Below are 14,417 nucleotides of genomic sequence, written 5' to 3' on the forward strand. Positions count from 1 at the left end.
ACTGATGAAAGAAACTGAAGATGACACCAACAAATGGAAAGTTATACTATGTTCTTGAATTGGAAGAATTAATGTTGTTTAAATGACCATACTATTCAAGGCACTGACTCTACAGATTCAATGCAATCCCTATCAAAATACCTATGGCATTTTTTGCAACTGCAAATAATCTTAAAATTTGTAAGGGAACACAAAAAATCCCAATAGCTACAACAATCTTGAGAAAAAATAACAAGAGCTGGACGAATCATACTCCTTGACTTCAGACTATATTACAAAGCTGCAATAATCAAAACAGTATGGTACTGGCACAAAAACAGACACACAGATCAATAGAACAGGAAATAAACACATACACGATGGTCAATTAATTTATGAAAAAGGCTGCAAGAATATACAATGGAGAAAAGACAGTCTCTTTAATAAATGGTGTTGGGAAAACCAGACAGCTACTTGTAAAAAAATTAAATTAGAAATTCTCTAACACCATTTAAAAAGATAAACTTCAAAATGGATTAAAGACCTAAATGTAAGACTGAATACTATAAAACTCCTAGAGGAAAACACAGGCAGAATACCCTTTGACATAAATTGCAGCAATATTTTTTGGATCTGTCTCCTAAAGCAAAGGAACAAAAGAAAAAATAAACAAATGGAACCTAATTAAATTTTAAAGCTTTTGCCCAGCAAAGGAAACCATCAATAAAATAAAAGGACAACCTGCTGAATGGGAAAAAATACTTGCAAATGATATGACCAATCAGATATCCAACATATATGAACAACTCATATAACTCAACATCAAAAAACAACAGAAACAACAAAAAACCCAATTGAAAAGTGGGCAGAAGAACATTTTTCCAAAGAGGAAATGCAGGTGGCCAACAGGCATATGAAAATATGTTCAACATCACTAGTCATCAGGGAAATACAAACTAAAACCACAATGAGATATCACTTCACACCTGTCAGAATGGGTATCACCCAAAAAAACAAAACAACCAACCAACCCACAAGTAACAAATGTTGGTGAGGATATGGAGAAAAGGGAACCCTCATACACTGTTGGTGGGAATGTAAATTGGTGCAGCCAACTGTGGAAAAATGAAGGTTTTTCAAAAAGCTAAAACTAGAACTTATCATATGACCCTGCAATTCCACTCTTGGGTATAGATTAAAATAAAAAAAAAACCCAAAATGCTAATTTAAAAAGATACATGCACCCCAATGTTCATAGCAGCATTATTTATAATTGCCAAGGTATGGAGGGAACCAAAATGTCCATCAACAGATGAAAGAATAGAGATGTGCTGTGTATATATATATGTATATACACACAATGGAATACTACTTAGCCATAAAAAGAATGAAAATTTGCATTTGCAGTAACATGGATGGGAGGGCATTAAGCTAAGTGAAATAAGTCAGAGAAAGACAAATACCATATGATATTACTTACGAATGGAAATCTAACTAGTGAATAAAAACAAAAAAGAAGCAGCCTCATAGATATAGAGAGCAAACTAGTAGTTACCAGTAGAAAGAGGGAAGGGGACAAAAAAGGAGTAGGGAAAAAAGGGTTATTATAGGATTACATGAAGTCATATGTGTGAAACTTCTGAAAATTGTAAAACACTAAAGCATTATAGAATTGAAACTTTCATTCAATAAAAAAAGAAAAAGACAAATACAGGCTTTGAAAGAATGTTAAATTCACTTTTTTTAAAGAGACAAATCTTATAGATATCCGTGAAGAAATAATTTAAAAGGTTCATCAGTCATATTAAAATTAAACAAATAAAATGGTGAATTTTATATGTAAAACATGTCTCAATAAAGTTGCTTAAATACAGTAAATAGATGGAGAATTTCTGGCACTTTGCTCTTTTGGTTTTCATCACACAAAGTAAATCTATTATGAAGGCAGAGAGCCTGAAACGCCAGTGCTTAAAGCGATCAGGCAAGGGATTGTGAGCTTGCGCCCTCACATTTGAAGCGGATGGCCAGTGGTTTGACTCCAGAAGGTCGTCACACAAACGGGTACAACGAATGACTCCAGATCATCTAATTTTTCAAAAGAACTGGAAATATACTTTTGTGAAGTAAAATATTGGCAGCAACATGTGAGTTACACAGAATTCACTTAAGAGATCAAATTGGCCCAAGGGCCACCATTCTGCAAACTGGAGGAATGCCTTGGGTCCACTGTGTTTGTCCTTTTGTGTGTAAGATCTACTCCATGACCCTAAGTTTAAAATGTATAATAAATATAAATTTGGAAAAAGGAATAGCTTTGTAAGAAAACTTTGACGGGTCAAGAAAAGCTTTTGTAATGAATATGCGTAGCTTTCATTGTGAGTCAAATACCATGCAAATTTACAATTATGTCAAAGAAAGTGATATAGGAGCTTGGATCTGAAGTGAGGTTCTAGAATGCTCATTCTCCAGAGTAACAATCCAAGCCAAGAAAGATTCACTGCCCAGCCCCCAGCTTCATGGGCAGAGTTCCAGAGATGTTGCCCAAGTCAGTGATTGTGCAACGTTATTCTTATAATAAAATAATTATTTTAATGAAGTATTTGCAATAATTTTAAACATCTGATCAAGAAGATTATACACAAATATGGGAGTGTGCTGCACTTTACCAAAAAATAAAGCTAAGCATTTAAATATACAAAAACAACTTTAGGTATAGATCTCTTCTTAAAGGACTTTTTTTAAACATATACATAATTTATAGCATTTTTACATAATAACTTGCTGAAACAGAAAATGTGGCCAATTTAAAACTTACTACAGTACAGAGTATGGCCATAACAGTCCCAGAGGGAAGAACAGGATGAAGAATAACATACTTGAGGTTCCCCCCCCCCCCACCCTTAACTCTTTTTCTAAGAAGCACAGCTTCCTCCCCCACCCCCTTATTTAAAAACCTTCTTTGGAGGATTTACTCACTCTTTCTGTATGTGATTCTAACTACAGTTATTTTTTCACCAGCCATATGCCACAAAAGTTGAATTAAAAAAAAAAAAAAGGGTTTGCTTTGAAAAATGTCAGCCTCCTCTTCAGAGGAGTATACATGTAACATGCTTCTCATAATATATGCAGGGCCAAGATCTCCAGAGTAAGATGCTGACATTACCTTTTGTGTACAGAACCCAAAGTGGAATCCATTGTTAAAAATTTCTAATCATCAATTAGGATTTTTTTTTTAGTGCAACAAGATGCTTAAAACTTAGGCTAAAAGAGTTTATAAAACTATCTTTCTTGAGATTTAAAGCAATACACAAAACAAAGAATAACTTCTTTCTTTTGAAATACTGTAATTTGAAAATGTTTGACACATTTTCCTTTTTGGTTGGGCTGTGATTTTTTTTTTCCCTGTCAACAAAACATGTACTGGCTGCTTTGGAGTTCCAATTTGATCTGCCTCCTCTTAGGTGTATAAAGCATATTTCCTGTTATGAGTCTATTTTCATTTTCCCTCCATCAGTTTGAAGGCAGTACCCCATCATTCCTTTGTATACTATCTTTTCCATTTTTCAATGAGGTGTACCAGCAGCTTCAATGTATAGCATCCTTCCCTGACAAGGATGTCCGCTTGGTATCAGAAGCAGCACATAGTGACATGAACCAGGGAACCTCGGGCACAAACTATCACCATTTGTCAATGTTTTGACATCAATGGGTCTCAGCTGACCAAAGTCACCACTGGGCCTTTCCCTGTGGCTTGTCACCTTCAACCACAGAAGGTGACTGTCATAGTTAGCTTAGCAACTTCTGATTCAAGCCCAGCAAACCTAATGCTTTGAGTCAGGTTCCATGTAGGATGAAATACATACAGTTTTCTGGTAAGTAAAGACTCCTCCTCTTGTCCCCCTGCATCTCAGTGCAGAATGTAACAGGGAGAGACACCTTACCTGTTAACAAGTGAAGCAGGCAGTAACAAACAAAGCCTTGCTGTAATTAAACACGTACGAAGGCAGAGGCCTACTACGGTGTAAACCATATGTCACAACCAATTTTCAGGAGACAAAGCTGAATCCTAGTTATTAAGAACCTCATGGGATATATAAGCACGATTTAGTAAAAGTTTGTAACTGTAAACAATGGTCTCCCCTACTGGTGATTATCTTCTAGAAACTGAAATGTGCAACAACGCTCTTGACGTCTTCTTTGGCAGTAAAGTAGCAAGGGTCTGGATGACGGGGCTGTGGTCACTTCAGGAGGGCCAGGTACAGAGCTCGGGAATACTTCATATCCCTCTCCTGCTCCATACAGAAGATCAGGTCCCTGAGGCAGATTCTTGTGATTCTTGGACGAACCAGCTGCTTGCTGGCTGCCAGACTGGACGTCCCAGAAGCAAACAGGTTGTCTTTTAAACCCTAAACAAAATAAAGGGAGAAGCAAGTTTAAAGTAAGCCATCTTTCAAAGAGAATCTGTCAGTTCAGCAAGAGGCTGCCCTCCTCTAGCTCCTGAGTTGGGTGCTGGAGGTCACATCACGGTGGAGCTCGACCTGGTCCTCCAGCAGTGCAGGCTGTTAGGGAGGCTGTGGCCGGCACACCTGCTTCATGCCCTCACTCTTTTTCTTACCTGGACCACAGCCGCAGCCTCTTAACTGACTTCTCCAATGCACTCTGTTCTTTGCCCACACAGCAGGGCTGACTGTTCTCTTTCAAGGTCCTACAAAAACTTTTGGAAGTGCTGGATGTGGTCATAACTCGACTGTGGCAATGATGTCACTGGTGTGTATTTGTGGAAGAAACTTTCAGATCACACACTTTAAATGTGTGCCATCTTTTGTATGTCAATTATAAAAGTAGTATATATACGTAGTAGGATATATACTGTGAGAGCTACACTTCTGCACAGGATCTCATCTTTCCAACAACGCTGTGGCACATTACATGGGCACTGTCACCACTAAGTAAACGAGAAATTTTAGCTTGGATAGGTTGACACAACCTGTTTAAGGTCAGACAGCAACACTGAGCAGAGACTCGATTTTTAACCTGGTCTAAAGTGAATGCTCTTGGTCTGTTCTATGTTGTGTTGCTTAGTCACTTAGCTGTGTCCAATTCTGCGACCTCACGGACTCTAGTCTCCCAGGCTCTTCTGTCCATGGGACTTCCCAGGCAAGAATACTGGAGTGGGTTGCCAGTTCCTTCTCCAGGGATCTTCCCAGACCAATTATTGAACCTGCATCTCCTGCCTTGGCAGGTAGATTCTTTACCACTGTGTCACCTGGAATACCATATCAGGTACAAACTCATTACCTGCTTCCCTTTAGCCTTACTTCTCACTGCCAAGATCAGCAAAAGGCCATTCCAGGCCAATCTACTTATCCTTTAAGACTCACTTTAAATGGGTCTACTTGCCTTCTCCTTTCCTGCAAGAATTCTCTCTGTGGCAATTGCTTTACACTGTAATTTGTACATGCCATACCCACTAGATTGTAAGCTTTCTGAGGACAGGGACTATTATTTCTATGTCATCTAGGGCTTAGCCAAGTACACAGGACAACACAAATTATCAGCAATACTTTCTCAATTGAACGTACTGATTTAAAACAGAACAATCTCCAGTGTGAGTTCTAAATGTCACTCAAAATAGAATGAAATCTATAAATTCTCTTATCAGTATGTCTATATATCACTATTTAAAAAAAGACTGGAATAAGAAACAAAAATATAGAATACTCAGAATAATTTGGCAAAGATGAATCTTTTATTCTCTCATTCTTTTATTTTATTTTTACTATACTTTGTTTCAAAACCATCTCAACTGGAATGGCAACTCTCCTTTCCCTACTCAAAAGACTTTCTTCTAAAGGAAAGCTATCTACCTAAGATGGGAAGTGAATCTGATGGTTCCATTACTGTATTTTTATAACCATCAAATTTTAATTATTCCCTCTTTCTGTTTTTTATTTTTTCTTCTTTATTTTGATGGAAGGTAAGGAAATTCCCTTGAAGGTCTCCAAAACACTATGGTCAAAGCAAGTCAACTTAATTCCATACATGTTCACAGAATGACTGGAACATTTTATTTCACAAATAAACTTTCCTTCAAAGATACTATTCCGTTTCGAAGGCATATGATATCACAATCACATTTCTACACTCATTAGGTTAAACTTATTCAGAAGCATTCATGAAACAAGTTTTGGAAAGTCGTGACTTTAAAAAAAGAACAAAAAGACTACTCTTGGCTACACAATTGTCTGGTTACTTCTCCTGGAGACCCTCTATGGTGTAGAGCCTGTTTCTCATCATCTTTGCAGGTGTCTTGGTATAAATTTGTACAAATATGAGTACCAGCCTCTGTAGCTCTGACTAAGCATGACAGTCAAGCACCGGCACATCACTCTTTCCTGCTTTTAGAGCACTGCTACTTAGAGGCCGTGTAACAAACATGAAATCTTAACTCTTGTAAATTATTACCATCAAAATATTCTGGTAAGATTTTTACAGAATGGGCCCACCTACTCAGCTTTGAAATGCTGGATAAAAGTTCACATTAGGAAGAAAGTTAATAAAACACATGACTGAGAGGCAATTTTGTTGTATATAGGAGTTATCTGTTTAAAACTACTGCACATTTAAGTAGAGGCATTTTTCATAGCCAAAGATTAGACATGCTGAAGCTGAATCTCTATGTTTACAAATGTTTCCTAACAAGAATTCACCAAAAATCATCCATGCAGTGTTTGACGTGAAATTTAAATGGTTAGATGGATACACTAAGTCTTGGCAATTTCTATGTAAATATCCAGAAATATGTCATGTCTTTTAATCAAAAGACATGTATGAGAACATCTGCAGTACCATTCATAATGGCCCTAAACTAGAAACAATCCAAATGTCCATGAAGAACAGAATAAACTCGGGACTATGCACATAAATGGACTACTACACGGCAGGAATAAACAGATTGACATGGACAAGTCACAAGGATGTTCAATGAAAGGTTATAGGTGCAAAGGGAATACACATGGTTTGATTCCATTTCTAGATTTAAAAAACAGGCAAAGCTGTAGAAGTCAGGATAATGATTCTCTTTAAGGGAGAAGAATGGTAACCAGAAAAGGGGACAGGAGAGGTTTGCTGGGATTCTGGTGATGTTCTCTTCCTTGTCCCGAGGACTGTCTGCATGGGTATGTTCATGCTGTGAAAATTCAGTGAGCTGACTTATGATCTGTGTACTTTTCTGCATTGATGGTATAGTTCAATAAAAGAACTTAAATTACTACCCAAAGTCTTGTGTATGTAGGAAATAAAAAGGGAAGTGAAGAGGAAAAAGAGGACAGAAAATAAGGCAAAATTATTAAATAGAAAAAAAAAGAAGGAAAACTAATCATCTGGGTAAGGAACAAAGGGGTCACAGTTCATGTTGATCACGTGAGCAGCCTGAAGGATCCCCGGGAAAGAGCCACATTGCAGCTGCCAGCACAGGGTTGAAAAGGAGGTCATTCCAACAGGATGCCGCAGAAGGCCTGAGGCAATGTTATAAATGAAACAAACCCCAAGGGACATGCAGTAACCCAACAGAAATGTCTTTTATAATTCACAACTTTACGAAGGTGACAGCGTTCTCTTCTCCCAAACCAGTGGCTGGCTTGGAAAGCCAGTCTTTCTTGAACTTAGATACAAATATATAGCAATTTTATTCCTAGGCTGATGATGTGGGAAAATCCACAGTCTGACTTGTCAGCTTCCCACTGACCTGGCCAGAACAGTCAGCTACCTCTTAATTATCCACGGTAAGGAGGGTGGAACCCAGAGCTGTAAAAACTCAAAATCTGCCCTCACCATCAGTTTTCATTTTCTTCTTTCTCACCAAGTCTTTTTGCCCAAAGTTGTCTAGGACTGATTTCTGGTTATGCTATTCAGTCAGTGCCAAAGAACACAAATGTACTTAGGAGACGAGAAGTTTTAAGAAGAAAAAAAAAACCAAAAAACAAAAACCTCTTGGGACAATGTACTATTTGTTTCTGAAATAGAAGGTTTTCCCGACCGACTTTCTACATGAAGGTACTCCTTAATTTGTATTCTTCATTTAGATGAAAAGAGGGGAAAAGAGAAGATGAAATTCAATGAAGATGAAAGAAATAATTCACTTACTAAGTGTACAACAGATGTTTTCAGAATCATAACCAAACCTAAATGTAAGCATTCTCTAAAACTACCAGGTCAATTACGTTAGCCTTCATTCAGTTCAGTTCAGTTGCTCAGTCATGTCCGACTCTGCGACCACGTGAATCGCAGCACACCAGGCCTCCCTGTCCATCTCCAACTCCTGGAGTTCACTCAGACTGATGTGTATCGAGTCAGTGATGCCATCTAGGCATCTCATCCTCTGTCGTCCCCTTCTCCTCCTGCCCCCAATCCCTCCCAGCATCAGGGTCTTTTCCAATGAGTCAACTCTTTGCATGAGGTGGCCAAAGTATTGGAGTTTCAGCCTTAGCATCAGTCCTTCCAATGAATAGCCTTAAGTTGTTCAATTATATCAGTAAACAAAGTTGCATATTTTTAGAGGAACTTTTTTGATCTTTTTTTGATCCTTTTTTGATAAGGAACACTTGAACAGTATCAGTTATCAGTAAGTAATTAAAAATAACCAATTATCCATATTTCTCAATACAGCAGGCAGGTGCTGTGAGGTCTAACTTTTAAAAGAGTCTCTACCTATGTTTTCTTAAATTATGTTGCTGCTATACTAGCGAATTCACGCTAGCCCATGTACTAATTCAATTCAAGTTATCTGGGGGACTTCCTGGGTGGTCTAGTGGTTAAGAATCCATCTGCCAATGCAGGGGACATGGTTTTGATTCCTGGTCTAGGAAGATTCAACATGCTATGGAGCAACTAAGTCTACATGCCACAACTATTGAGCCTGTACATCCCTAGGGTCCATGCTCTGCAACAAGAGAAGCCACTGCAATGAGAAGCCCGGACCCTGCAACTATAGAGTAGCCACTGCTCACCACTAGAGAAACCCTATATGCAGCAATGAAGCCTCAGCAGAGTCAAAAATAAATTAGCTTAATAAATAAATGAAAAAATTAAAATACAGCAGAGGATTGAATGGTGGTGCATATAGGTTGTCTCCTCCACAGTAACCTCAGAAAAATTACTTAACTTTTCTGTGCTTTTGTTTCCTAATCTGCAAAACACGAATAGTAACTGAGATTATAAGATTGGCCTAAGGACTAAATAGGAACAATGCCTGGCATACAGTATATTCTCTATAAATGTCATTTGTCAGATGGGAGGCGGTTTGTAAATCGGAAACAGTGTAACCCTAGTTCCAAGATCTTTCTTGCACCCCTTAGTTAAATCGAATTAAACGTTCCTGCCTAAGTCCTGTTCTTCTAAGTCCTGGTTAGTTTAAAGAAATATTGATAATTTGTCCTGCCACCCCAACCATGTCCCTCTTTGTGAAAATTTTAAATTTAAGTTAAGCTTTGAATGCTTAAAGCTACAAAGGAAACTAATGGGTATTACAGACATACAGCAAGTGGATGAAGGATGTGTCCTGGGACAGGAAGGTTTTCACGAGCTCCTCAAATCAAATAGTGGAGGAGTGGCAGTGCTGCCTTACAGAACCAACCAGGCGTATCAGCACTATCTCCATGAGCCAATGTCCATTCCTTCCATTCTAGTCTCTGAATCGTAAGACCAAGAAAAACACAAACATGTCCTTGAATCTTAACAGTTAACCAGGAACAAAAGCTGGACATTCGTACCTCTAGAAGGCAAAGAGCCATTACATTTCTCAGACTCTCTTCATATTATTCTAACCCCATGTCACCATGGCAGCTCTTAAGGGATGTACTCTAGTCTTAAACTTGAAGGAAAAGTAAGAACCAGACAGAGGGAACAGTGAGTGGAAAGCAGATCTGGCTCCAGAACAAAACCCAAACATCTTCTAAGTCTTGGAAGCAAGGATAGATAAAAGTGTCCTGGATGCCTGGCCTTCATGTAACAAGAACACCAAAAGTCTATACTAGAAGGCCTGAGCTTCCAGGCCTGAAGGGCAACACAGAGCAGAAGTTATGGATACTGAGCCGCGTTGTTGCCTGCCCTCTGCTGGTCAACAAGCAGAACTCTTGAAGTAATAGATCTTCACCTCTATCACCTTTATTTCAGAACACAGACAACTCTGCATGGTAATTTCCACCCTAGAATTTTGTCACCTCTAGCTTTCTGTGTTTCAGCAGTCTTTTACAGAAGCAATATGTCTAAATGGACTGATGTGACACGTAATCCTGGGTTCTGAATTCCAACTCCAGGCTTCCATTGTGGCTCAGCTGGTAAAGTTGAATTCTAATTCTAGTGGCGCAATTGTGAGAGCTATAAAGACAATACTGGTTGCCCTGTGCTAATAACCACTCTCATCTTTATCTCCAAAAGAACACCTTCTTCAGTTCTAGATCTCACTGTTCAACTTCCTCATAAAGAATGTGGCAAGTCATTTTTGTTGTTTAGTCACTCAGTTGTGTCAGACTCTTCTGCGAGTGGCCCGCCAGGCTCCTCTGTCCATGGGATTTCCCAGGCAAGAATACTGGAGCATGTTGCCATTTCCTTCTCGAGGGGATCTTCCCAACCCAGGGATCAAACCTGTGTTTCCTGCATTAGCAGGTGGATTCTTTACCAGAGGCTGGGGAAGACAGCTGTAAGTCATTACTTCTGTTTTCCTCTTCTCTTTCTCACTTAAAGGAATGGTAAAACCATTCACCTCCAATGCCTAAGCCAGAAAACTGGGTGTCACCCTCAAACCTACCTTCTATATCCCAACTATCATTTATTAGTTCTATCTCCGTAATAGTTTCCAAATAATCCACATCTTTCTACATTTTCACTTCCATGCCTGAGATTACTTCATCAGCCTTTTAAGAAATCTTCCTATTTTCAGTATTAATAGCGTTCACACTGCAGTGAGAAGGATCTTTCTCAAATAAATAATCTGGTAATACCATTTTCCTATTTAAAACACTCCAGTGGCTAAAAATCTTCTCCAGGACCAGGTCCAAGTATCTAACCATGACACAGTCAACCACGAGCATGCCAAAGCCTCTCTCCACATTCTCATCTCTCGTTTCCTTCCTACTACTCAAACTATTGATCAGGCCATAGAATGTGTTTTCCAGTTTGTTCCGAGAGTTACTTCTCTCCTCCTGGGATTCCTTCTCCAGTCTCTGTCCTACCCTTGTATCACAGCACCTGACTAAGTTCTTCAAGACTCAACTCAGGTAACGTGTTTTTCCAGTGTTACAAACATACTTAGCCCTGGCTGAGGTGAGGGGCATCTCCTGGGGACTTCAGTGCTCTCTACTTAACCATTACATGTGTTCAATGCAACATGACTACCTAAAAATTTGCCCACTCACTGGAAAGGAAGGATTTTGGACTTGTGAATATTTTATATGTATGGCACTTAGCTGCTATCCAATCAACATGTTGTGCACTTCTGCACAAAGTATGACTCAATAATATCAGTTATGTGAATGACCAAAACAGTGAAAATGAGCCATACTACGGGCTTTTAAATCAAGATCCTGCTGCTATTCTTACCTTTTAGCCAAATAAATCGGGGAGAAGACCTGAAAGGTAAAGTCTTTTGATGACTTGTTCTTCTACATTATTCATCCCCACAAAGCTGCCACCAGACGGTATTTACTCAAAAGGCTATTTTCTGTCACTTTCTCCAAACAGTCAGCAAGTCTTCAACCCACCAACTAATACAACACACAAGAACAGCAAGCAACCAAATAAATGTCAATTCTGGAAAGCAGTAACTTACTGCAAGCTGAAGAGCCTGTATCAGTAGGATTTTCTTCTTCATACTCTGGTTATTTTTTTTTAACCTTTAATTAAGACACTTACAAAGTCCTCCAAAAACTCAAGTAAACTATGTCTAAAAACAAGTTTTATCTATTATTCTATGAGAATTTCTTTAAAGGATTGCCAGTAAAAGATTTTTCTTTCAGAGCCAGCTTTAATTTTATCCTTTCAGCATTGTAAATGTTTTAAAAAAAACCAGCTACAGTATCTGTAAGGATTGCTGTGCCTCACAAGTAAAGGTAGGTTTACCAGTATATTTAAAGGTATTAATAGTAGCTTTGTCTAATTGAAACTCTGGTAATTCTAGGGTTGACTAATTGCATATAGACTGATGGAAAATGATACTAGAAAGAAATGAATTTACAGGGAAAATGAAAGAGCACTAGAAATGATAAATGTTAAAAAGCTGTTTTTATTTTCATAAGTTCTTTAAGTGATATATGATCAAGTAATAACAATGTACTATGGAGGTTAAAAACATACAGAAGTAAAACAGGTGAAGACAAATAACACAAAGGATGGGAGGGATTTATATAATGGAATTCTACGTTAAAAGGTTTTTACATGGTATGTGAAGTGGCATTAATTCAAGATTGAGTGTAAGCAGTTAACAATACATACTGTACCTTTAGACAGATCTGTATAGCAACCATTAAAAAAAAATAAAAGAGGTATAGTTAAAAAGTTAAAAGAGGATATAGAATGGTATACTAAAACACTACTTGATTAACTCAAAAGATGAAAAGGAGAAATAATAACAGCAACAAAAATAAGGACAAACAAATTAGCAATATGGTAGACTCAAATCCAATCACAGTAATAACTTCATTAAATGTAAATGAACTCAATTGTCCAAATAAATTTTCATACTGGATACAAATCCAAAACTCAATTACATGCTACTTTAGGCGGCACTAGTGGTAAAGAACCCTGCTGCCAATGCAGGAGACGAAGAGATGCAGGTTTGATCCCTGGGAAGATCCCCTGGAGGAGGGCACAGCAGCCCACTCTAGCATTCTTGCCTGGAGAACCCCACGGACAGAGGACATGACTGAAAGGTCTATAGGGAGGCAAAGAGTCCATGACTGAAGTGACTTAGCCCTAGCCATAAGAAACCAGCTTTAAATAAAGACACAGATAGGTTGGAAGTAAAAGAACGGAGAAACGATAAATCATGCAAATACTAAGCATAAGACGTGCTGGTGTGGTATATGAATTTACCTCAACTAAAAATACAAACAACTGGCACAGTCTGATAAGTCAAATAAACAAGTTAAAGCAAACATTTCAATAACAACTTATATTTACTGTTTTCAAAACTGTCTACAGTTCTTAGTAAAAACTGCATAAATAGGAATTCAAGAACATACTCTAACTAGGTACTGCTGCAATACTTAAGGCAGATAAACTGTTTTCCATGAAAACCTGGGTTTTAACTGACAACATTAATTGAAAATCTGAGCATTTTATTTAGGAATATTTCACAGAGAAATTTAGGGTTATTTTAACTAAGTAAATACTTGTATTACTGTGTTCTCTTTTCTTTATTCTTGTGTTTTTATGTCATTTTCTCTCCTTTACTATCTCTTAAAGGGGATTTGAGAAGGATGAAAGATAAACCCATAATGTGCAATTCAACTTATTTCACAGGCAGTCTCTGAAGATAGCTGACAAAGAGTCAGCCTTTAAATCTCTGGAAAATTTTAAAGATCCAACTAAAATTCAGATTTATGTTTAAGTCATTTATGAAAAAGAGGCAGATTTGTTAATGAAAGTGTGAGCAAAATTAAATGTGAAAAAATATACCTCAAAACATAAAAAGCTTCTTTATCTAAAGTGATACATGTTCTCAATTCTAATGTATCTACATGATATTTATAGAAACAAATCTGTTGAAATATCTAATTCTGTTTGTCCCCTAGTAGATTTTAAACTGCTGTGTTCCCCCAATCATTTCACGCTTAATATTTCAATTATAATCTACTTACACCCTCAAATCATGGAAACTAGTAAATATGGTAAACAAAATAACATCTATTTAAGATCGTGGAGAAGGCAATGGCAACCCACTCCAGTACTCTTGCCTGGAAAATCCCATGGATGGAGGAGCCTGGTAGGCTGCAGTCCATGGGGTCGCGAAGAGTCAGACACGACTGAGCGACTTCAGTTTCACTTTTCACTTTCACCCATTGGAGAAGGAAATGGCAACCCACTCCAGTACTCTTGCCTGGAGAATCCCAGGGACGGAGGGCCTGGTGGGCTGCCGTCTATGGGGTCGCACGGAGTCAGACACGACTGAAGCAACTTAGCAGCAGCAGCAGCAGCATGTAAGATAGATCATTCAAATACCCTTAAGAATTCAACTCGGTTGTCTGTTTCAAAATACACCCATTTCTAAGGTATGAAAAGAAGTGTCCATAAATTTTTAATGCTTAAATAAAAATTTAAAAACCCAAGTATTCTCCTTATAGGCTATCTTAGAGGTTGACACACTCATGCACCATGTTCCATACATAAATAGAACTTCAACCTTTGAAGAGGGCAGAGAGAAGTGGTATAGATACAATAAA

At 38.0% G+C, this 14,417-nt stretch overlaps 1 protein-coding gene across 1 annotated transcript in view; it reads right to left on the reverse strand.

The window, feature by feature from the left end:
- Positions 1-2,872: 2,872 nt before the first annotated feature.
- TAF4B (TATA-box binding protein associated factor 4b) overlaps positions 2,873-14,417 on the reverse strand; it is a 100,579-nt gene continuing 89,034 nt past the window's right edge. Inside the window, exon 15 of the mRNA XM_069569212.1 lies at positions 2,873-4,385. Coding sequence (XP_069425313.1) covers positions 4,218-4,385 — 168 coding nt within the window. The 3' untranslated portion in view covers positions 2,873-4,217. The remainder of the gene's footprint in view (positions 4,386-14,417) is intronic.

Source organism: Ovis canadensis, chromosome 23 (assembly GCF_042477335.2).
Source record: "Ovis canadensis isolate MfBH-ARS-UI-01 breed Bighorn chromosome 23, ARS-UI_OviCan_v2, whole genome shotgun sequence".
In the NCBI taxonomy this organism is placed as follows: Eukaryota; Metazoa; Chordata; class Mammalia; order Artiodactyla; family Bovidae; genus Ovis; species Ovis canadensis.